The following is a 25883-nucleotide window of genomic DNA, read 5'->3' as shown; positions in this document are numbered from 1 at the left end:
TCTGGCTCCCAATCAGGAGCCGGCTCCCGTCGTTCACTTCAAAGAGCCAGCTCTTAGAGCCGGATCGTTCCCGACCGACCCATCACTAGAAGCCGGGCTTGGTGACGTTGGAGTCCGGTATCTGCTCAATTGTAGGGTTTAAAGCTCCTCTTTTTCATCCTCCGTTTAACCCCCGCTCTGCAGCCTCGCCATCTCCTCCTCAGACTCATTTTATTTACTGTTATGTTGATTTTCGTGAAGGTGTCCTGTTGGTTGTGTATTTGTGTTTAGCAATGTCACCTCACATGTTCAGTGTCATTTTAAGTTTCCTCCGTTGTTACACAACCAGTGAGTGACTCAGTTTTTACAAGTTAAATATTAACAACAAACTAATGGAAAATGTGCAGCCTAGTCCTAAAGTGGTTGAACTTCCTACTAATTTAACTTCCTATTCATTTAATTTCCTATTAATTTAACACTAATTTAACTTCCTATTAATTTAATTTCCTACTAATTGAACTTCCTACTGGGGGCTGAAATCCCCCTCAGTGGTGTTGTGGTCTTGTCTTGTCTTCTCCTTCTGTGTCTCCTGTGGTCTCTCTCTCAGCTTCCCTTTCTTTGGCTTTCTGCTAACCATAACCTGCTTCCTCCCTCTCATATCCTCATGTTTCCTTTGACATTTCACTCTCTGATCTGTCTCACCCTCTGTAGTCCCTGCCTGTCTCTCTCTCTGTAACGCCTCACTGTTCTCTTCTGCCAGAATGTGCTAAAAGTAATTTAGTAACATTATACACACCTTCTTCATGTCGTTATCTTTGTGTTTGACTTTACATCAGTTTGGATTTTAATTATAAAGATGTGTCTGAAGGAGTAAAACTGTATTATTGCACTATACTAGGTGTGTCTGCTGTTACATTGAGCTGATAGTTTCCACTGTGAGTACCAAAGAACATGATCTCTGTGGTAATTCCATTGTTTTCACTGGAACAGGTTCAGTTGGTGTTGAACAGCACAGCCACATAATGCTAACTCTATCCTATTGACACATCAAATCATGGTTGTTGTTACCGTTCTGCCCCCATCCAGACCTCCATTGTCTTTAACCCCATAAAGCACTCAGGCATTAGCATGCTAACGGCTCAGTGTGACTGGCAATAGCTGCACCTTTTGTATGGATGCATATTCACACCTTTAACCGACCAGACCCGGTTCCCCCAGACCGCCTCCCCTCCCCGTGCATGTAATGTGTATATTCAGCTCCAACAGTTTGCTGTTTTTCTACAGCTGGCATCATGTTTAATCTTTAATTTCTCCATGAAAAACCTCCCAGTACAGTCTACAGTAAGTTATGGGGGATGGTTTAAAAAGTAACATACTGGATTTATTTGTTTAAAATGGCATCTAACATTAAAACACACATTTTGTTCACATTAAAAAAACACATTTTACATTATTTGGATTTTACATATTCTGCAATGATGCATTTGTGTATGCACTGATTGTTTAAGTAAAATGTATATTATTGAATTATTATAACCAACAGGACAACTCAGTGAAAGCTGATCTGAAGAAGAGTTTACCTCCTAAAAACGGAATTTATCGAGCTCTACTGTAAACAAGTGTTAAACACACAGTATCTTCCTCAGACTCCTCTTCCTGGAATGAATCAGAGCTCGATAACCCAGATAAAGCCTGTATTTGACTGTGTGGTCTGTAATGATGTAAGAATCTGTGGGGAGTTTATAAAGATTTTATAAGTAACATTCATGAGGACGGACTAAAAACATTTAATAGTTTAAAAGTGTTAAAATATATCACATGTAAGAAAGAGACTTCTGAAATGTTATTTAGTTGTTTTTCCACTGTTTATCTGGTTCTAGTGTTCAGTTTCTAATAGATCTAATAGTGTTAGTCTGTGATCCACACAGTGGTCTGACTCTGATAGGCTGAGCTCGAGTCTCCACCCACCAACCTGGAGGGAATCCTTTAAATCCGCTCTCTTCTTCTCACACTGAAGTTACTCTGCTGCACACTTCAACAGAAGAGGAGGTTACTCAGGGACGAAGCATCACCTCATCACTCTCAGGGTTATTTCTCTGGATTATAAGGTGAGTTGTGGATCTTAAACTGTGTTGTTGTAACATTCTGAGTGAATTACAGTCAGATAGTGTCGAGACTAAATGTCTGCAATCAAAACCTTGAATAAAAGTATCCAGGTACTGAATGTACTTATATGTGTATGTTGCATGTTACTGCTGTAGCTGTTTATAGTTTAGAACTACTTTCTACATGCCACGGTTGGCCCAGTTTAGTTGTAAATATACAGTGTAAGTTGTATTATTTATTCTTTTATCCTGTTAGTCTAGCTCTGAAGCTCTTGGTCTTGGTAAAGTGTTTGTTGTAAATAATGAACTTTTGTCAATAATTATGTTTCCCCTTTCCCTCTCCTTTAGATCTGCAGTTTGAAGATGTGTTCAACCATCATGTGATGAAGAACTGACCGATCTCATTAACTGCAGAAACCATTTCTGTTTACTTCAGGACGCTAACTAGTTGGAGTATTAAGAACGTGCCACAGAGAGGTGAAATGGCACAGAAAGGAGTTCAGCTGGAGAGGGAAATTATTTCTTGTTCGATCTGTCTGGATTTACTGAAGGAACCAGTGACTATTCCCTGTGGACACAATTACTGCATGAACTGTATTAAAACCTGCTGGGATGAACAAGACGGGAATACGGTTCACAGCTGCCCTCAGTGTAGGCAGACCTTCACACCGAGACCTGTCCTGATGAAAAACATCATGTTAGCAGTTTTAGTGGAGGAACTGAAGAAGACTGGACTCCAAGCTGCTCCTGCTGATCTCTGCTATGCTGGACCTGAAGATGTATCCTGTGATGTCTGCGCTGGGAGAAAACTAAAAGCCCTCAAGTCCTGTCTGGTCTGTTGTATCTCTTATTGTGAGAAACACCTTCAGCCTCACTTTGAATCCCCTGCTTTTGAAAAACACAAGCTGGTGGACCCCTGCAAGAAGCTCCAACAGAACATCTGCTCTCTTCATGATGAGGTGATGAAGATGTTCTGCCGTACTGATCACCAGTCTATTTGTCATCTCTGCTCTATGGATGAACATAAAGGCCACGACACAGTCTCAGCTGCAGCAGAAAGGACTGAGAGGCAGAGAGAGCTCGAGGTGAGTCGACAAAACATCCAGCAGAGAATCCAGGACAGATATAATGACGTCACAGTGCTGCAACGGGAGGTGGAGGCTATCAATCGCTCTGCTGATACAGTGGTGGAGGACAGTGAGGGGATCTTCAGCCAGGCGATCTGTCTCATGGAGAAAAGAAGCTCCGATGTGAAGCAGCAGGTCAGATCCCAGCAGGATACTGAAGTGAATAGAATCAAACAACTTCAGCAGAAGCTGCAGCGAGAGATCACTGAGCTGAAGAGGAAAGACACTGAGCTGAAGAATCTCTCACACACAGAGGACCACCATTTTCTGCACAACTGCCCTGCACTACCCGAACCCATTGAATCTACAGACTCATCCGGCATCAGAATCCGTCCTCAGAAGTACTTTGAGAATGTGAAAGCGACTGTGTCACAAGTCAGAGATAACCTACAGGACAGTTTAAATGTGAAATGGGAAAACATCTCAGTTTCAGCCCGAAACCAGAGCTGAATTCCTAAACTATTCATGTCAAACCACAGTTGATGAAAACACAGTACACAGGTTATTGTTATTATCTGAGGGGAACAGAAAGGTAACAGCAGTGAGACCACATCAGCCATATTCTCGTCACCCAGACAGATTTATTTTTTGGCCTCAGGTCCTGAGTAGAGAGAGTCTGACTGGAGGTTGTTACTGGGAGGTGGAGTTGGGAGAGGCATGGAGTAATGTAGCAGTCGCATACAAAAACATCAGCAGATCAGGGTCGGAGTGTGGATTTGGAAGCTGTAACAATTCATGGGCTTTAAGATACGACAACAGCCGTTATTCATTTTGGTTTTGGTACAACAATGTCCAAACTGTTGCAAATACTGGTGAGTTCTGTGAACTTAATTAGAAAGAAGTCCTTCAAAAGGTTCTTTCCTAACGTTGATCAAAGCCACAAAACTCTGTTCATTAAAATTACTGCCTTCAGCATTGATTTTGCTCAGGTCAGTTGAGATGTGATTGTTAAAAATGTTTAGTTTTACTTTAGTTCTAATTAGTTATTATGCCAGGGGGCTAACTTAGTTTTTTATTTACTTTATTTACGGATAACAACAAAAGCTTCTTTTAATGGAGTAAATGGTTTTCCCTCTGATATCGGCAACATGACACTGACATGTTAACAAGGCCAAAAACTGGCTTTCCACGCAGTGGTCTGACTCACTGCTCATGTTGTTTTTTTGTTTCCCTGAACAGACTTTTCTCTGCGTGAAAATGTAAACTATTCCCATTGTTTCTCTGTATGGGTTTTTTGTCATTATACTACAATAAAAATATTTTCAAGAACAAATATACTTTCACATCTACTTATTTCTTCCTCTGTAAGTGAATGCGTTTTCGTGGGTGGTGCTCCTTTCTGGGACTGTTGAGCCATGGAGGCTATCACATTAACATTTATGTGTTTGACAAACCAAATGTACATGAGCTACCATGAGATACTATAATGATCACAATCATAATCAATGAGGAGATCATTATTTTATTTTACACAGCTGATATTCTGCTCAAACAAATCCCCAGATTAGTACTGCACGATGACACATATAGCAATCATGATATTGTGATTGAGAAATGACTTATACACTTAGCGTGTATATGATTGCTTTTGAATCAAAAGGTTCATTTTCAGTGAAAAAGCAATTCAAATCATGATAGTGGGACTTTTTTGGGTGCTCTGTACCAAACAAACATGTTTTCTTAAGGATTTATAGGCCAGGGAATCTCTTCAGAACTTCATTATAAAGCGGGTTTGTCCCTTTTACACGCATCAAAAATTGCAAGTTCTGTGATTTGCATATTGTGTTTTTGATAATATTTCCATTAAATGTGCATTCCTATCCTCAATACTATTTTGGCTTCAACCTTAAAACCTATATGAATAGTATTTGTAAAGTGGAAGGTCTTCTCTACCATGTTTCCAATGGGACCTGAATGTCGCATCAATGTTGACTGATGGACTGACATAGTGTGACATTTCATATGTTTAAATCTCTCTCTACTAACATTGTTGTTTTTATGTTAGCAGCAGGTTAACAACTGCAAAGGGAAAACTGATGCCCAACACCAGGATGAAGGGTGCCTTCATCCTGCTAACCAGGGATATAGTGGAGGTTAAAGCACCTCAGTTCACCCTTTGCAGTTTTAGTGAAGAGCATGTTTTTGATATCGTATTTTATGATAACACTTGTAATAAAAATGTCAGTTCTAGTAGATCACGCATACAGTTGTGAAAAGTCATGAAGAATTCATCTTTTTCTAGACATGAACTGAAACTTGATGAGAACATCACGGCTACATTTTTGGTGGGCTTGGGTCACTGTGACAAAACTTAAAGGATATGAATGAACTATTTTCCTGATTCATCCAGTCATTCCAGTCACTTAACTGAGAGCCCAATGATATGGAGCATTCCTGTCTGCTGGGATTTTGTTGAACAAATAACTAACTGGATTTATTTGTTTGAATTCATTGAACATTAAACCCCTTGTGATTAAATATTGTTTAATTGTATTATATGTTATTTTGCGCCTCATGTGTGCTGTTATGTCTTTTATTTATGACGTCAACTTTGGTTGATTTAAAGTGCTTAACAAATAAAGTTGGATTGGATTGGATTGAAATATACATTCTCAATTTAAGCAGAGTTTCATTAACTTTACAGCAGTGAGTCATATAACTATTATTTATGTGTTGTATTTGAATCATGGTAATCAATCAAAAATTATTAAGTTAATTACAGGACAACTCAGTAATGCTGAAAATTGGGGAGACATTTCCAAACCCTCTGATCATAAGAGCAGCTTTACTTCCTAAAAGCTGAAATGAACAGTATTTTAGAATGAGCTCCATTATAAATAAGTGTTAAACAGTATCGCTCTCAAACTGCTCCTCTTCCTGGAATGAATCACAACCTGATAACCCCTCCCTCTTCTTCCTGCTCTCAAACAGAGGGAACTCCACCCTGTCCATGTACTTCCTTGTTCCCTCCCCATTAGATCAGCAGTTTGAGGATGGGTGTAACCAACATGTGGTGTAGTGCAAGAGATAAGACACCCTATTCATTCAGGAGCTCAAACTAGTTTCATTTCTGTGGAAGTGAGACTCAGTCGTTGTCACTGAGAGGTGAAATGGCGCAGAAAGGAGTTAAGCTGGAGAGGGAAATTATTTCTTGTTCGATCTGTCTGGATCTACTGAAGGATCCAGTGACTATTCCCTGTGGACACAGCTACTGCATGAACTGTATTAAAAGCTTCTGGGATGAAGACAAGGAGAAGGAAATCCACAGCTGCCCTGAGTGTAGGCAGGCCTTCACACTGAGGCCTGTCCTGGTGAAAAACACCATGTTAGCAGTTTTAGTGGAGGAACTGAAGAAGACTGGACTCCAAGCTGCTCCTGCTGATCTCTGCTGTGCTGGACCTGAAGATGTGTCCTGTGATGTCTGCACTGGGAGAAAACTGAAAGCCTTCAAGTCCTGTCTGGTCTGTCTGATCTCATTCTGTGAGAAACACCTCCAGCCTCATTATGATGCAGCTCCATTAAAGAAACACAAGCTGGTGGACCCCTCCAAGAAGCTCCAGGAGAACATCTGCTCTCGTCATGATGAGGTGATGAAGATGTTCTGCCGTACTGATCAGCAGTGTATCTGTTATCTCTGCTCTGTGGATGAACATAAAGGCCACGACACAGTCTCAGCTGCAGCAGAAAGGAGTGAGAGGCAGAGAGAGCTCGAGGTGAGTCGACAAAACATCCAGCAGAGAATCCAGGACAGAGAGAAAGATGTGAAGGAGCTTCAACAGGAGGTGGAGGCTATCAATCGCTCTGCTGATAAAGCAGTGGAGGACAGTGAGAAGATCTTCACTCAGCTGATCAGTCTCATCCAGAAAAGAAGCTCTGATGTGAAGCAGCAGGTCAGATCCCAGCAGGAAACTGAAGTGAGTCGAGTCAGAGAGCTTCAGGAGAAGCTGGAGCAGGAGATCACTGAGCTGAAGAGGAAAGACGCTGAGATGAAGAAGCTGTCACACACAGAGGACCACAACCAGTTTCTACACAACTACCCCTCACTGTCAGCACTCAGTGAATCTACATCCAGCATCAATATCCGTCCTCTGAGGTACTTTGAGGATGTGACAGCGGCTGTTTCAGAGCTCAGAGATAAACTACAGGACGTTCTGAGAGAGAAATGGACAAACGTCTCACTGACAGTGACTGAAGTGGATGTTTTACAGTCACAACCAGAGCCCAAGACCAGAGCTGATTTCTTAAGATATTCACGTGAAATCACACTGGATCCAAACACAGCGAACACACAACTGTTTTTGTCTAAGGGAAAGAGAAAAGCAACAGTAATGAGTCAACCACAGTGTTATTCTAGTCACCCACACAGATTTACTACATTTTGCCAGGTCCTGAGTAGAGAGAGTCTGACTGGACATTGTTACTGGGAGGTGGAATGGAGAGGGGCAGCAGTGTATGTAGCAGTCGCATACAAGAATATCAATGTAGCAGGGAACTTGGATGACTGTTTATTTGGAGTCAGGGACAAATCGTGGGCATTATATTATGACAAAAAGAATTGTGTTATTTGGAACAGTGGTGTCCAAATCTCCATATCAGGTCCTCGGTCCTCCAGAGTTGGAGTGTATCTGCATCACAGTGCAGGTATTCTGTCCTTCTACAGCATCTCTGAAACCATGACTCTCCTCCACAGAGTCCAGACCACATTCACTCAGCCTCTCTATGCTGGACTTTGTCTTCACTATCAGGATGGAGACACTGCTGAGTTCTGTAAGCTCAAATAATCAGAAGTCATTTAAGTGACAGTGAGTTGAACTTTATATTTTAATTATTTTTCTTAAACACATTTTGTTTTCATGTTTCACAACTGCACAGAGATCACCTGTCCGTCAAACATTGTTGTGTCAACTCAGGGTTAAAAGTTGTACTGAGCACTCCAGCCTAGATTCACCCAGGGGCACTCCCAACCTGCAGGGGGCAACCATGCAACAGAGTTGGTGGAACTAACTTCTCAGGAAGTGCTCTTGGGACCATATTCACCTGTGCACCCAGAGGGAGTGCATGGCATTTGAAATGTTTGGTAAAAGCTCAGTTGGCCCTCTCACCCATTCCTGAAGAGGTAATATGACCACAGCTCCTGATCATCTAGAGACGCAACTGGTAGGACAGATTTTGGTTGATGTGTTGAGGTCATGCTTATGACTATATGACTTTTGCTTGGTGAAATGTGCAATTTAAGTTAAATAGTTGAAAACTTTATTATGTTAACATATCTTGGAGGAAGTAATGTTACACAAAGCATGTATATTGTTTAATTATTATATAAGTTTAATTGTGGGATTTGTACTTTAATTATTAACTAGTAGAGATCCTAGGTTAATCTAAATTACTTTGTTTGGTTTGGTTTTGAGGATTCAGTAGCATTAATTTATTATTACTTTGAGAAAGTGATTTATTTGTAACTAATTAATGTATTTTGTTTGTATCTTAAAGGTTATCAACCTATTCTGCTCCATCCCAATTTATCAAACCATCTTCAAGAAAATAAAAAACCAAAAAGTGAACAGATTTGAGTTGTCCTTTGCGTCCATCAGAGATCAAGCAGTTTTTCAAGTTTGGGCAGTGCTGTGGTCAATCACAAAACACACAGAACTTGACAAACATTATGGGTGGTACTGTGACATCTTCTCATTTGTTCTGTAAATGTTTCTTCAGGTGGATCTCTGTTTAGCCATGGAGGCTATCACTGCTCATTTTGATGATTTTATTTACCTGGACTGACATTTGTCACTGACTAATTATCATGATCATAATGAACATGGAGAACATTCATTATTTTCTTTTACATAGCTGAGATTCTGCTCAAACAATTGGATTGTGTGGATTAAGTGAATCAGTACATGAATCACTGAACAAAGATAATTGAACAGTCTATTGATGGGATGTATATAGGGTTGCAATAAACAATTATTTTCATTATCAATTCATCTGTCAATACTTTTCTCAATTAATCAATTAGCTGTTTGGTTTATAAGGTGAAGTCCTCAAATGTCTTGTTTTTTCCACTACCCAAACACATTCAATTTACTGTAGAGGACTAAAGAAAGCAGAAAATATTCATGTTAGGAAGCTGAAATCAGAGGAACGGTGACTTTGTTTTTCTTAAATGACTTAAAAGGATTTATCTTCAAAATTGTTGGTGATTAATTTATGCAACAACTAATCAATTAATGGACTCATTGTTGCAGCTCTAAATGTGTGAACAAACTGAATGTATCCATAATGAATAAAGTATTTTCTTGTTTTCATTCCAAATTTAATTATTTCCTAACTATGATAATATCCATATGAAATGCTGCATTCAGTTCAATCAGAATAAATATCTGTAGGACTTCTGAAGGCAACATGTTCAGTGTCATTTTTAAGTCACCAAGACACAAATTATGGTTGGCAGAGATTTATGTTTTTCCTGAGAAGTTTTCTCATTTGTTACTCAACCAGTGACTGAAGTGAAATATATACACACACCTTTTTTTAAATGTTTGGGGGGGATTTTGACCTTTTTATCGATAGCGTAGGACAACTGAAGATAATCAGGGGATGGCATGCAGCAGAGGCCCACAGGGTGCATGGGCAGCCAGCTCTACCAGGTGAGCTACCAAGACAGGAGGGAAATATCTTAACATCAACAACAATTGGAAAATGTCCAGCCTATATCAGGTCCAGTCATAAAACCATGACATGAATATACAATTCTTCACATCTGGTTACAAGTATTTCCACATTGTTTCATAAGAATTCAAGAAGTCAGAGAAATTTTAACCTATAGCCTCAGATCTCACATTCCTAATTACAGCCTGAGAGCTGATGTGAATACTTTTTGGAAGTGGCAACTCTTCTATACCATCTTTCTCATGGGACATGAATGTGGCATCGTTACAGGGTGCGACTCCTGTGAACAAACTGACACAGTGTGATATTACATATAATTAAATTCTCTTTACTGACGTGTGAAGTGCAGTGCAACTGAAATGTGAAAACTGATGCCCAACACCAGAGGGCGCCTTTAATCTGCTAACCAGGGATAAAGTGAAGGTTAAAGCACCTCAGTTCACTGTTTGCAGTTTTAGTGAAGAACATGTTTTTGGGCCTATATGATAACATTTATAATAAAAATGCCAGGTCCAGTAAATCATGGATAAAGGTGTCAAACTGTTGTAAGTCGTGAAGAATTCATCTTTTTATAGAAATAAACTGAAAACACTTTTTCTTTAATTTGTTGACAAATGGTAAAAACAGACAGATTGATTTCATGTAGTTTGTTTGTCAGCACTTATTTTAAGGATATTTAAGGAGTGCATTTTTAGTAGTGTGTTCTGGCTTCCAGTTACTGCAGTTGAGTTTCTATAAAGTGCATTTTGTATGAATTATTGTAGTGATAATCAGTATACCATAAAAACATTACTTTACACAACTTAAAGGATACGTAGGAAATTGTACATTTTCTTGATTCATCCAGTCATTCCAGTCACTTAACTGAGTGCCCAATGATATGGAGCATTCCTCTCTGCTGGGATTCAGAGTTGAACAAATAACTTACTGGATTTATTTGTTTAATTCATTTAACATTAAACCCCTCATGATTAAAATGCACATTTTATAAGGAGCTCCATTGTAAACAAGTGTTAAACAGTACCGCTCTCAAACTGCTCCTCTTCCTTGAATGAATCACAACCTGATAACCCCTCCCTATTCTTCCTGCTCTCAAACACATGGAGCTGCGCTCTGTCCATGTATTTCCTTGTTCCCTCCCCTTTAGATCTACAGTTTGAAGGATGGGTGTAACCAACATGTGGTGTAGTGCATGAACTGACAAGCCCCATTCACTGAAGAAACACATGTCGTTCAGACAGAGCTCAAACTAGTTTAATTTCTAAAGAAGTGAAACTCTGACAGTCATTGCCACTGAGAGGTAAAATGGCGCAGACAGGAGTTCAGCTGGACCAGGAAACAATTTCTTGTTCAATCTGTTTGGATCTACTGAAGGATCCAGTGACTATTCCCTGTGGACACAGCTACTGCATGAACTGTATTAAAACCCACTGGGATAAAGAGGATGAAAGGAGAATCCACAGCTGCCCTCAGTGTAGGTTGTTCTTTATACCGAGACCTGTCCTGGTGAAAAGCACCATGTTAGCAGATTTAGTGGAGAAACTGAAGAAAGCTGGAGTCCAGGCTGCTCCTGCTGATCACTGCTATGCTGGACCTGAAGATGTGTCCTGTGATGTCTGCACTGGGAGAAAACTGAAAGCCTTCAAGTCCTGTCTGGTCTGTTTGGTTTCTTACTGTGAGAAGCACCTACAACCTCACTTTGAATCACCTGCCTTTGTCAAACACAAGCTGGTGGACCCCTGCAAGAAGCTCCAACAGAACACATGCTCTCTTCATGATGAGGTGATGAAGATGTTCTGCCGTACTGATCACCAGTCTATTTGTCATCTCTGCTCTATGGATGAACATAAAGGCCACGACACAGTCTCAGCTGCAGCAGAAAGGACTGAGAGGCAGAGAGAGCTCGAGGTGAGTCGACAAAACATCCAGCAGAGAATCCAGGACAGAGAGAAAGATGTGAAGGTGCTTCAACAGGAGGTGGAGGCTATCAATCTTTCTGCTGATGAAGCGGTGGAGGACAGTGAGAAGATCTTCACTCAGCTGATCCGTCTTTTCCAGAAAAGAAGCTCCGATGTGAAGCAGCTGGTCAGATCCCAGCAGGAAACTGAAGTGAGTCGAGTCAAAGAGCTTCAGGAGAAGATGGAGCAGGAGATCACTGAGCTGAAGAGGAAAAACGCTGAGATGAAGAAGCTGTCACACACAGAGGACCACACCCAGTTTCTACACAACTACCCCTCACTGTCAGCACTCAGTGAATCTACATCCAGCATCAATATCCGTCCTCTGAGGTACTTTGAGGATGTGACAGCAGCTGTTTCAGAGCTCAGAGATAAACTACAGGACGTTCTGAGAGACAAATGGACAAACGTCTCACTGACTGAAGTGGATGTTTTACTGCCACAACCAGAGCCCAAGACCAGAGCTGAATTCTTAAAATACGCATGTGAAATCACAATGGATCCTAACACAGCACACACACATGTGTTATTGTCTGAGGGGACCAGAAAAGCAACATCTGTGAGTCAAGAGCAGTCTTATTCTAGTCATCCAGACAGATTTGAATGTGATCAGGTCCTGAGTAGAGAGAGTCTGACTGGACGTTGTTACTGGGAGGTGGAGAGGAGAGGGAGAGGAGTTCTTGTCGCAGTTGCATACAAGAATATCAGCAGAACAGGGAACTTGTCTAGGTGTGGATTTGGACGAAATGACAAGTCTTGGGCATTAAGATGTGGTAATGGCATTTGTAAATTTTGGTACAACGATGTCCAAACTCCTGTCCCTGGTCCGTGGTCCTTCAGAGTTGGAGTGTATCTGGATCACAGTGCAGGTATTCTGTCCTTCTACAGCGTCTCTGAAACCATGACTCTCCTCCACAGAGTCCAGACCACATTCACTCAGCCTCTCTATGCAGGACTTTGGTTTTATTACTCAAATTATGGTGATACTGCTGAGTTCTGTGAACTTAAATAGAAACATTTTGCTATGTTGGTTTTTTTGTTTGTTTTTTACAGTATTGTGGTTGGTAGTCCCTGTATGTTACTCCCCCAGAGAACAAGCTCCATCTAAAAACCTTGCCCATGGTCATTTCAATTTGTGGCAGTGTTTTAGACAGCAACCCAACAACGTACGCCACAGGTCATGCATTATTCAGGTGTTATGTATTTTCTGTTTACTTTAACAGCCATGCATGAATTAGAAAATGGCTCAATCAAAGGTTACAGTATGTTGTTACAGCCTAAATAGTTCCAAGTATTTCCCTTGCCCACACTAACACAAAATTACATAGTGATTTGTTTTAAAGACATTTTACTTGATTGATGAAATAAATCCATGTCATAAACATTTTAAGTTTTATGTTAAGTACTTAAGTATGAATAGTGATTAGCATACAGTGATTCAATTAATCTGTGTGTCACAGGAATTGATTTGAATTTGGTGTCCAGTATTTTCCTGATCAGGTATTTGACAAAGAGTCTATTATCAATAATATCATAACACAGCAGTGACGTGTAAATCAAACACATTTTCAATATGCCACTATTAACAGTTTTTTAATTTGCTCTATGTGATTCTTTTTTCAGTGTGATGATTGAATAAAATATTGAAATGTTAATGAGACGTTTTTGATATTTAGTTTCGGAAGGAAGCACCAGACCTTCCTTTATTGTAGATATTTTGTTCCCCCCACTTTGTAAATGTGTAAATAAATTCATAATTACATTAACATTTATTTGTTCAGCAAACTAAATGTACATGAGGAACTATGAGGTATTATAACAATCATGATCATAATCAATAAAAGAGATGATTTCCTGGTCAAACTAATTGTGTGGCCAAAATTAATCTGGACACAAAATCACTGATTAAGAGTTTAACAGATCTTACTGATGGATGTGTGAACAAACCGGAGGTTTGCAAAACGAACAAAGTATTTTCTTCTTGTCTACATTCCAGGGTCTCATACAAAACTGATGGAGAAAATGTGAAACTAATATGAGAGTATAACTGAGGCAGTTTTTGTCTTGTAACACCCCTTACAGTGTTTGTGTTTAGAGCAGTCTCCATCCTTTTAACTTTCCTCATTTAAACAGCTTTGTCACTGAGAAATGAGCAAAGTTTTCTATCACTTGAAGTAAGAATTAATTTTGTCAACTTTGGGTGTGATGAAGTATTTCTTAATCTTGACACACATAAGACAACAGATATTGTGTAGTTGTGGACTTGAGGTGATTTTATTTATTCTTATGTACATTCTGATGAGAATGAAACTTGAGAATGAGGTTGCTTCTACCTCACAGCCAGATGATCCTGGGTTGTAAACTATCAACATCAGAAGGACTTGACTGTCTTGTCTGAACGCAACAACATGTTCAGTCTCATTTTAAGTAACCGAAACACAATCGTTCATGGTTGGTTGAGATTCACATTGAAAAGTCTTCTCAGGTGTCACTCAACCAGTGAGTGACTCAGCTTTTACAACAAGACATCAACAACAAATAGAAAATGTGCAGCATATATCAGGTCCAGTCATAAAATCATGAAATGATCATAAAATTATTTGCATTTCGTTCCAAGGATTTCTATGATGTCTGATCAGAATTCAGGAAACCCAAGAAATTATAACCTCTAGCCTTAAGTCTCATATTCCCAAATTCTATTTACAACCTGAAAGTGAATAGTATTTGTACACTGGAAACTCTTCTCTACCATCTTTCCAATGGGACCTGAATGCAGCATCAGTGTTACAGGGTGTGACTCCTGTGAACAGACATTGTGTGATATGTTGTTTGAAGCTGCCAAATGCTCAGTGAAGTCAGCAGCAGGATAATTGAAATGGGAAAACTGATGCCAGACACCAGAGGGCGCCTTCATCCTACTAACCAGGGATATAGTGGAGGTTAAAGCACCTCAGTTCACTGTTTGCAGTTTTAGTGATGTTTTTGGGCCTATATGATAACATTTATAATAAAAATGCCAGGTCCAGTAAATCATGGATAAAGGTGTGAAACCGTTGTGAGTCGTGAAGAAGTAATCTATTTATAGAAATAAACTGAAACTTGATGAAAACACCACTTTTAAATTGTCCTGATTCATCCAGTCATTCCAGACGCCAATTTAACCAAGAGCCAAATGATATGGAGCATTCCTCTCTGCTGGGATTCAGAGTTGAACAAATAACTTACTGGATTTATTATTTTAATTCATTTAACATTAAACCCCTTGTGATTGAAATATACATTCTTAATTTAAATTTTTTTCTTGAAAAATGCTTAAAAAGAACTTTATCAAATAATAATATTGAATTACTACATGACCTTTACAGCAGTGAGTCATTTCTCTATCCTTCATGTGTTGTATTTGAATCATGGTACTCAATCAAAAAACGTTTTAAAGTTAGTTACAGGACAACTCAGTAATGCTGGAAATTGGGGAAACATTTCCAAACCCTCTGATCATAAGAGCAGCTTTACTTCCTAAAAGCTGAAGTGAACAGTATTTTATAATGAGTTCTATTACAAACAAGTGTTAAGCAGTATCGCTCTCAAACTGCTCCTCTTCCTGGAATGAATCACAACATGATAACTCCTCCCTCTTCTTCCTGCTCTCAAACACAGCGAGCTTCTCTCTGTCCATATATTTCCTTGTTCCCTCCCCTTTAGATCTATAGTTTGAACGATGGGTATAACCAACATGTGGTGATGTGAAAGAGCCGACAGGCCCCATTCGCTGCAGAAACACATGCTGTTTAGATCAGAGCTCAAACTAGTTTCACTTCTGTGGAAGTAAGACTCAGACAGTCATTGTGACAGAGAGGTGAAATGGCGCAGAAAGGAGTTCAGCTGGACCGAGAAACAATATCTTGTTCAATCTGTCTGGATCTACTGAAGGACCCGGTGACTATTCCCTGTGGACACAGCTACTGCATGAACTGTATTAAAACCCACTGGGATAAAGAGGATGAATCGAGAATCCACAGCTGCCCTCAGTGTAGGCAGATCTTCATACCAAGACCTGTCCTGGTGAAAAGCACCATGTTTGCAGCTTTACTGGAGGAACTGAAGAAGACTGGACTCCAAGCTGCTCCTGCTGATCTCTGCTATGCTGGACCTGAAGATGTGTCTTGTGATGTCTGCACTCGGAGAAAACTGATAGCCTTCAAGTCCTGTCTGGTCTGTTTGGTTTCTTACTGTGAGAAACACCTCCAGCCTCACTTTGAATCACCTGCCTTTGTCAAACACAAGCTGGTGGACCCCTGCAAGGAGCTCCAGGAGAACATCTGCTCTCGCCATAATGAGGTGATGAAGATGTTCTGCCGTACTGATCACCAGTGTATCTGTTATCTCTGCTCTATGGAGGAACATAAAGGCCACGACACAGTCTCAGCTGCAGCAGAAAGGACTGAGAGGCAGAGAGAGCTCGAGGTGAGTCGACAAAACATCCAGCAGAGAATCCAGGACAGAGAGAAAGATGTGAAGGAGCTTCAACAGGAGGTGGAGGCTATCAATCGCTCTGCTGATGAAGCAGTGGAGGACAGTGAGAAGATCTTCACTCAGCTGATCCGTCTTATCCAAAAAAGAAGCTCTGATGTGAAGCAGCAGGTCAGATCCCAGCAGGAAACTGAAGTGAGTCGAGTCAAAGAGCTTCAGGAGAAGCTGGAGCAGGAGATCACTGAGCTGAAGAGGAAAGACGCTGAGATGAAGAAGCTGTCACACACAGAGGACCACACCCAGTTTCTACACAACTACCCCTCACTGTCAGCACTCAGTGAATCTACATCCAGCATCAATATCCGTCCTCTGAGGTACTTTGAGGATGTGACAGCGGCTGTTTCAGAGCTCAGAGATAAACTACAGGACGTTCTGAGAGAGAAATGGACAAACGTCTCACTGACAGTGACTGAAGTGGATGTTTTACTGCCACAACCAGAGCCCAAGACCAGAGCTGGATTCTTACAATATTCACTTGAAATTACACTGGATCCAAACACAGCTCACACAAAGCTGTTATTATCTGAGGGGAACAGAAAAATCACGAATGAACCACAGTCTTACTGTAATCACCCAGACAGGTTCACTTCAAGTAGGCAGGTCCTGAGTAGAGAGAGTCTGACTGGACGTTGTTACTGGGAGGTGGAGTGGAGGGCAGAAGAAATTAATATTGCAGTTGCATACAAGAATATCCGCAGAGATCAGAGCTTTGGCCACAATCTAGAATCTTGGACATTACATTGTTACAAACAGAGTTATACTTTTGAGCACAACTTTGTCCAAACTCCAGTCTCAGGTCCTCTGTCCTCCAGAGTTGGAGTGTATCTGGATCACAGTGCAGGTATTTTGTCCTTCTACAGCATCTCTGAAACCATGACTCTCCTCCACAAAGTTCAGACCACATTCACTCAGCCTCTCTATGCTGGACTTGGTCTTTGCTACTGGTATGGAGAAACGGCTGAGTTAATTAAACTAAAATAGTCAATGGTTATTTAATGGGCATTGGGTTAAATTCCGTCATTTAATTTTAAACTTTTTTTCCCCCGTTTTTGTTGCTGAGACCTGATTGACCATTATTGACGGTACTTTGACATCTTCTCATTAGTTGTTCTGTAAATGTTTGTTCCTTTGGGTTAGTCTTTACCTTCCTGTGCCTGTGAAAATTGGCAGCCAATATTAGGTCCATGACGTAAATATATGATTCCTTACATCTGATTACAAGTGCTCCATGTTATTTCATAAGAATAAGAAGTCAGAGAAATTTGAACCTATAGCTTTGAAACTCACACTTCCAATTACAATCTGAGAACTGATGTGAATAACATTTATAAAGCGTAAACTCTTCTAATCCATCTTTCCCATATGACCTGAATGCAGCATCATTGTTACAGGGTGTGAACACTCTGACATAATGTGATATTACAAATATTTAAATCTCTCTTTGCTGATGTTGTTTTCAGCTGCCAAAGGCTCAGTGAATGTCTTTCTGCAGTGAACATCACAGCAGGTTAACAAAAACTAAAATGAATGTGAAAACTGATGCACAAAAGAAAACAAAGTAATAAGAACTTCTTCTGTAGAAAATGGCTGCGGTGACTATGTGACATTAGATTGTTCATACTGATGCATATGTAATGAATGAATAAGCAGCACTTTACAATTGTAGCTGCTGGAGCGCTTACCTATATAACACCAGATCCATAGTCCTCACTTCTGTAACTAAACTATGTTATTTTTGCATGCCTTCTTTATCTGAGTCTTTAACATAGCTTTTATTAAACACTATTGTTATACCTGTATAATTGGTTTTATTGTCATTTTTATCTTTGTATTGGAATTAAAACTATATAGATTAGAGGTAGAACTGGGTAGATTTACATTCTGCCTTATTGCAGTCTTGTCAATCATCTGTGAAGCACCAAACTGTACGAAAACTGTTATAAACTATATAAATAAAGTTTGACAGATTGATTGAAGAAATGGTTTGAAATGCAGAGATCTTGTTGCTGATTTGTCGATTAGTAGTGCTACACCTCTGGGAAGTTTCACAGCCAGTTTGTCATTTTCATAGACCTGTAATAAGTAATGGATTCATAAAAAAGAAAAGAAAAGGGTTGAATGACAAGTATATTATTTATTTTTGTTCACAAATAAATAAAAGCTTCCTGCACAAACAGTGTACTAATGTGAATCTCTACAGTACAACCTGTCCAAAAGGGGGTGCCAAAGTAGCATCCATGATCCAGAGTCTATCGAGAATACATAAATGGGCTGGCCGTGGCTCAGTAGATAGAGCGAGCTGCCCACTAACTGCAGGATTGGAGGTCTCCAGCTCTCTTATGTGTTGGGGTGTCCTTGAGCAAGACACTGAACCCCAAGTTGCTCCCCAGGATGGGTCGAATACAGAGGAACAATTTCAAGTCAATGTAAATTGTATTGTATAAATGTATGTATATACGTGTATGTATGTATCTGTCGACTAACCAGTCACATTGAGGAAAATATGAATATATCCTGGATTATCAGCATTTCACAGAAATCTTACAGTTCAACCTTAAATATCAAAGCTACATGGCTTAATGCTGTTACTGTCCTCATTAATCCTGACTGTTACAATCGGCATTTTATTACACCTGAAACAGAGGAAACCTAAATCATTAAAAGCTTTTCAAACACATAAAATTCGGCTGTTCTGTATCTTATCCTGACCCCCAAGTTCTCCACAGGGAGTTTAACAAAATATCACAGAAATGTACCACTACTACCACCACTACTAAAGGGTCTTGGAAGTAGGTGAACTTGCCAGAAAACACGACTACGCTTCTACTCAGAGATGTTTCTTCTCAGATCTCAGTGTATTATAAAAAAATATATCATAAGTACTATGAAAAGTAAGTTATGCTGGTGACAACTTGTAAATTAAATCAATCATATTTTGTGATTAATGTAATCGGGCCCTCAGAATCAGTCAGCTGCTATTCCCACTCTGTGCCAATCAATGCCAAAATGCCAAAGAACAGAATTAAAACCATCTATTACTTACAGATACTGCCCCACTTTTCATTTATTTTTTCTCGACGCTGACAGACCAATCACATTAAATGTACCTGCACATCTCAGACATCTGAAGGACCATCTACGGTCAGTGCTGCCATCTTGTGGCCACAGTGGTGTGGATCCACTGTATCTAAGAACTGAAGCGGTGTGTGTTTGAAGGACAGATTAAAACATGAATGCAAGGAATACAGTACTGAGTGGAGTCCTCCGTCACTGCACACAGGAAGTACATTCTCATTTCTTGAATGCTCATAGAAGTATTGGGCTGAAGTTCTAAACCTTTTCTATGGATATTTCATATTATATTAGAACAATCACAACAGAACTACTGACAAACTGCACAAAGAACCCAATGAACACAATAACTGCAGTTTGTGTAAAACAGGCGGATTATTTCTTGTGAATACTGATCAGAAATTAGCACATTTCCTAGCTGTATACGTGTATGTATAAAAATAACTTGATGTATTGTTTTTTTATTATTTCATAAATGTAAAACTTTATGAATGTGTAGCATGAAGGAACTGTGAACTTGTATTTCATTATACAACCTTATTTACAACCCATGTTTTATATGGATAAATGCATTTCCTTGACTCCTTGATATATAAACACTGGTTATGAAAAACCCAAATGAAGATATCTGAATTAAAAAACTGACACAGCAAGCAGAGTACTAAACACAAGGATCTGGGCCCAAATAAAAGATGGAAATGGAGGCCGAGCTGATGCAGAACAGATCATTTAATGAACAAAACGGAGATAGAACATAAACTTACAGGAGGATGAGGCAGTATTCCAAAAGGGATCTAAAAATTGGAAGTGGGCGTCACACAATTACAAAATAAAACAGGAAACAGGTAAACACATTATTGTGGCACATTAATAAAGCACTGAATATAACTATCTAACAGTGGCATTAGACATTTTTCAAAATACATATTTTTTTTATTGAATGTCAGTCAATCAATGTGGCCATAATAGATCATTATTATTATATTTTATATGTGTTAATTTCTGTTATTTTTAACACATTATTTTTAAATTTGACAGCAAACTGGGGTGGCAACTGTTACCACATGCAATTCCTCTACATCCACCCCTGAAAAGATGCACTTGAAAGATGAAGAGTATAGAGCTGCAACGATCGGTCGATTAGTTGCCAATATTAAATTAATTGCCGACTATGTCAGTTGATTCATTGTTTTGAGTAATTTTTTTAGGACAGAAATGTCCAAATTGTTTAATTAAACCTCTTCAAATGTGAACATTTCTTGGTTTCTTTAGTCTTCCATTTCGGTTGTGGACAAAACAAGACATTTGAGGAAGTTACTTTGGGCTTTAATCGAGAAAATGATCGACAGATTAATCAATAATGAAAATAATGGTTAGCTGCCGCTCTAAGGAAGAGCATTGAAGACGTGTCTCTTTCACAACTAGACTGGTTTCACTGTAATTCATCATTCATGAGTCTACAATGCATTTGAACAGTGAGAGCAATGGCTGCTTATCCCAGAGGATGGCACCAAAATCACAAATGGTGCAGACCTGGTTGCAGTTATTCACTTTTAAAATCTCAATTAAAACTGGAGAGCCTCTTGCTTCTTTGTGTCACAGTCGGACCATACGTGGTGCCGACAGCCTCCCCTTCATTTTCTATAATGAGCATTGAGTCTCGCACACAGACGGGATAACGAGTTGTGAGAAAAATGTGGGTGGTAAGACAGGCAAACTTCCAAACAGTGATCTGGGACCTGTAAGGTATAGAAAACTCACCACGGAAACCAATTATACCTCAGACTTTAAGGTAAATGAATGTAAATCTCAGCTTGTTATTTCAGCGCAAAACAAAACTCAATTGAGACACAGCTGCTGCACTGATCTCCTTCACTTGAGAACATAAACTGCCACTGAATGATGAGGGATAGTCACTGACGAGACTGAATCAATGGCAGCAGCTCGTCCTAGCTGTAGCTTTAAGTATGTATTTCCTGTTGAAACAGGATATTGGGTCAGTAATGTAAGGAAGGATTATTCAGTGTCACTTAGGGAGCAGAGGGCATCTTTTATTCCTGTCTTTGTGAATTCACATGCAAAAAAAACCTCAGCATTGAACTGACATTGCGCTTTGTGTGCAATTTCACAATTTTCCGCGACTTTGACCTGGACAAACGCTCTCGTATCCTTCTGCCTTGATTACCTCCGCTCGTTGCATCACTCAGATTCCTTTATCCGGTCTCCAACAAAATGCTGAAGCAAGGCTTTTAACAAGGTCAAAAAAGATGAAAGAACACATTGCTCCTCTTTTCACCTGCCTCCTCTAGCTCAGTGGTTCAGACTTTTTCCTCAAGGGACCCCTGTTCTATCATTTAGTAGAGTCTGCTGTAACATGTATTATGGATGTTTCATATTATAGTCAAAAACTGTACAATGAACCCAATCAGTGAACTCAGTAACTGCAGGAAGTTTGTGATTTGGATCAATTCTGAGCAGATTATTTCCTGTTTAGGGAACTTTTTATACAATTCTCTGTCTGTATTATATATTTTCATTATTTTTTTTTAACAATCATAAAGGCTCAATAGGCTTTTTTTGTTGTTAACAAATTCAAATTCTTGTCTCTGGTGCCTGGGCATTGTCCTATTAGACTTTCTTACTTTACTTTGTGTTTTACTTTTCTTCATAGAAGTGAACAACAGTAGGCCTATCAAAGAGATAGGCCTACTGTGTATATTTTTTTATGCTCTCTAGCACGTCTTAAAATCAAGAAGCCCCCCCGAAGCTTTGTCGACCCCTAGTGGGGCTCCCGACCCCTAGGTTGGGAACCACTTGCTTTAATTTAAAATCCTGCTGTTTGTCTATAAAGCACTAAATGATCTCACCTGTGGAGTTCCTGCGCCCATACTGCAAGTCAAAGAGACCTAAAATCCTCCCACCAAAGCCTCTTTCTGTCAAGGACTGAATATTCTCATTGACTTTAGTTCACCTTGATATGAAGAGAGAGCTGTTGGGGAGAGATTATTCATGAATCTGTTTGATTGAGTTTTATGACATGAAGAATTTGTTAAAATGCAAAAAAAAAAAGTGATTATATGAACTGATTTATATACATCTCTGGCTATTACTATCCCTGTAATATAAAATTACTCGTCACTTCCTCTGAAATCTATCAACTACTGTACTGTATAAGGAAAAAAACACAACAGATGATCTTTTCCAACAGGCTTTACATTATGTTGAACCCATTAGTTCTTTTCCCGGGTGCATGCCCAGTAATCCTACATGCATTACGACACCAGATCGATGCAGTCAAATGAAGCCATAAAGTGGATGGAGACGCAGCGGTAAATCGCCTGATGGGGACCCACACATCCTCCTTAATGCCTTGTTTAATATTTGTCTCCAATAAATTGTGACCCATAAAAATGGGTGTAAAAGAGGGCAGAACTCAGCTCTCTATAATATTTACAGGTGGAATAGATGGAGGGGTAAGCAGCAGAGAGACATTATTTCCCTAAATGAAATAGATCCTGACATCTGGGCATCCGAGGGCCCCGTCCTCCTCCCTCGCTCTCTCCCTCTCTCTTTGTAATTACACGACATAATGGTGGTGCAGTCGGCCCGTAATCTCCCATTATAATCAGTCTCGGCTGCCTCCACTCGCTCTCCACCACGGCTTCTAATTCAATATAAATGTAAATGACTGGGGGAGAGAGAGAGGGAAGGAGGGGGGAGGGGGGAGGGGTCAGGGACAGTATGGTGTGTAAATGTGGAGTTTGATCTCCACATAAATCCGTACTTATATTTACTAGAAGTCGTGTACTTTTTTTTAATAATAATATGTCCAAATTGATTTAGGAGTGTAGGTGTGGTCTAAAGCAGACAGTGTGTTGTCATCAAACGTTAAATTGTGAGCCTGATGAGCAGAACTTCTCATTTTAAACTCTAAAATTTTAAAGGTTTTAAAAAGGTAAAAGGTAAATCATGGTTTCCCGACCCCTAGAGGTCGCCAAAGCTTCATGGGTGGGGGTCATGAGCCTTTCTTCATTTTAAAGGGTGGCAAGACAACTTTTAAAAAATGATACAGTTGACCAGTTTCTCAGCATTTCTAAACTCTGAAGACCTGAACACAAAAGCTATATTCACACTCTCTGATAAACAGCCTCGTCCTGCATTAGAAAATACGTAATACGTAAGTACATAAGAAAAAGAAGCTCACTAAATACGTATTATTGTTAAAAAATTTTTAAAAAGTTACGAAAAATATCAGAAAACTGCATCCAAATTGCTCGTTTTACACAAAATTCTTGTATTTATTGCGTTCGCTGTTTGGGTTCACTGTACAGTTTATCAGTTGTTCTGTACATTGAATATAATATAAAGATATCCATAAAATATGTGACTTAGTCAGGGCTCATCAGTTTACTCAATGATAGAAGAAGGGTCCCTTAAGAAAAAAGCTTGGGAACCACTGAAGCAACAAAACAATCATTTTATTTACTTAGTGGATTGAATCAATATGGATAATACTGGCTTTATTAAGTTTTGAGATATATTTGTATTATTCTACAAACAGTGTTCCCATTACTTGGGATAATCCACAGACCTCGCTGACACTGTGCTCTGTGGATAATTCAGGGTAACGCTAATGATAGCGTTAGATGTTTGTTCAAATACTTCAAAATGTTGGATTGAGGTGGTACAGATGCTAATGCTAATGGCTGTTCTCTTTCAGAAGGAGGCAGGCTTTGGATGTTTGGGCGTACTGAGAGTCTTTTGGCCAATGCCGTGATACCTTTCGTCACTCTTTACACACAGATGTATGTGATCATGCAGTCTTGTACTTTGATTATATGATGCGAAGAAAAGTAGATTTTTGTTTGTGACAGTTTTGTTTTTCTTTCCACTGTATTGGTTATTGTCCATAAATAAGATCCTTTCACTTTGTTTATTAGCTTCATATTTAGCATGTTTTGTATTTTCCAGTTTTACTCTGTGGTTTTAAATAGTTTTTATTGTTATTGTTTTTGACCCCAGGAACTGGGATCCAATGTAAGAATGAAAGAATTTCTGCAGAAGTCAATTTTTTATCTGAGTTTACTGGAGAAATGCTACCCATTAAATTATCTACATAGCTACATATTACAAGAAGTGTGTGGGGAAAAGTGTTTGTTGCTTTGGTGAAGTGGCCCTTTAAAGCTAAAATCCATGTTGCTGATCAGAGATGCTTTGAGACGCTCTAACAGTGGATCAGATGTGAGGGAGGATTTTGCTTCAGTTCAAGATTAATTGAACTTTTAATCTGAAGTAGAGCAAATTATTGATTTTAATGTGGGAAAGTGTTATAAAATAAAATATATTTATAATATTATTTGTGTTTGTGGGCTGCCTGTGGCTCAGGAAGTAGAGCGGGACATTCACTAATCAGAAGGTTGTCGGTTCAATCCCCGGCTCCTCACGCTGTGCATCAGTGTATGAATACGTGGCTGTAGTATAAAGCGCTTTGAGTGGTCAGAAGACTATAAAGGCATTGTATAAGTACACTCCATTTACATCACACTTAGTATTATAAAATGACTGATAGCATGAGATCACAGTAAAATTCTTCTATTTAGATATTTCAGAAGCTTTACGCTGCAATTATACTTACATTTTGTTGTTCGTTTTCACAGCTGAATTTCAGTCGCCGCTTAAACCAGAAAATCTGTGATCATCTTCCTCAGTCACTCAGATTTGCTGAATCTTTGGACTGATTTTATCCCCTATAGGTGGGTTTACTACCAACACTCATCCATGTCTTGTTTCTATCTTCTATTTATTGTTATATATTGGATTATAATGTACATGAGACTATTATTAAACTTTTCTTTATATATTGTTGTTATATATTAAAATATAATACATATTACACTTACATACATACATTTTAACTTTATTATTATGTCTTGTGAGCACCTTGACTGTAACCATAACAAAGAGACCATAACTTCACCTTAATCATGTGAAATTTAGTTAACTTTTGCTACTTTTACTAGTGTCATATCCCTGGTGGACTGTAGTATTAAGAGAAAACTCTACTCTTATAACAACTGCCATTAAACAGCCATATTATGGATTACTGCTACTGTAAGTGAGAAATATTGAGGAATTTCAGATAGCTCCCCCCAACCCCACCCATAATTAATTCATATAATATTGCATTTTGCAATGAAGCCCTTCATCTGTCATGTGGGCTTTCACAAAAGATGATATCAAGTTAATATAAAATTCAACTCATATAAAAGATCCCACTGAACATGGCACCTTTGATACCTGCAAAGTAACTGTGAAAAATCTCATCGCAGCTTCAGTCTCGCGATGAGAAATGAGGCAATATGTTACTAAACTGTATCCTAATTCATAATTCAAAATCCTGCGTAATTAACTTTCTTCTCGGGAGTCTTAATGTGATACCAAAT

The 25883-nt window shown here is 39.2% G+C and overlaps 1 protein-coding gene and 2 long non-coding RNA genes across 4 annotated transcripts in view; 1 reads left to right on the top strand and 2 right to left on the bottom strand.

The window, feature by feature from the left end:
* LOC127358619 (uncharacterized) overlaps positions 1-6759 on the bottom strand; it is a 67896-nt gene extending 61137 nt beyond the window's left edge. Inside the window, exon 1 of the long non-coding RNA XR_007882485.1 lies at positions 6611-6759. This is a non-coding gene — a long non-coding RNA (uncharacterized LOC127358619). The remainder of the gene's footprint in view (positions 1-6610) is intronic.
* LOC127358718 (uncharacterized) overlaps positions 1-11342 on the bottom strand; it is a 73962-nt gene extending 62620 nt beyond the window's left edge. The window contains exon 1 of the long non-coding RNA XR_007882513.1: positions 11221-11342. This is a non-coding gene — a long non-coding RNA (uncharacterized LOC127358718). The remainder of the gene's footprint in view (positions 1-11220) is intronic.
* On the top strand, positions 1987-18358 carry LOC127355543 (tripartite motif-containing protein 16). Of its 2 annotated transcripts, XM_051386676.1 has the most exons (4): positions 1987-2087; positions 2433-2855; positions 6611-7101; positions 16480-18358. In XM_051386676.1, the coding sequence occupies exons 2-4, from the start codon at positions 2567-2569 to the stop codon at positions 17347-17349; spliced, it is 1650 nt and encodes a 549-aa protein (XP_051242636.1). In that variant the 5' UTR covers positions 1987-2087; positions 2433-2566; the 3' UTR covers positions 17350-18358. The 2 variants fall into 2 exon arrangements, with proteins under 2 accessions (XP_051242636.1, XP_051242557.1); XM_051386597.1 differs by lacking the exons at positions 1987-2087; positions 2433-2855 and having other exon boundaries at positions 6224-7807; positions 17165-18358.
* The last annotated feature ends 7525 nt before the right edge of the window (positions 18359-25883 follow it).

The sequence above is a fragment of the Dicentrarchus labrax genome, unplaced genomic scaffold (assembly GCF_905237075.1).
Source record: "Dicentrarchus labrax unplaced genomic scaffold, dlabrax2021, whole genome shotgun sequence".
Classification (NCBI taxonomy): domain Eukaryota; kingdom Metazoa; phylum Chordata; class Actinopteri; family Moronidae; genus Dicentrarchus; species Dicentrarchus labrax.
This window is presented reverse-complemented; position numbering and strand designations above follow the sequence as displayed.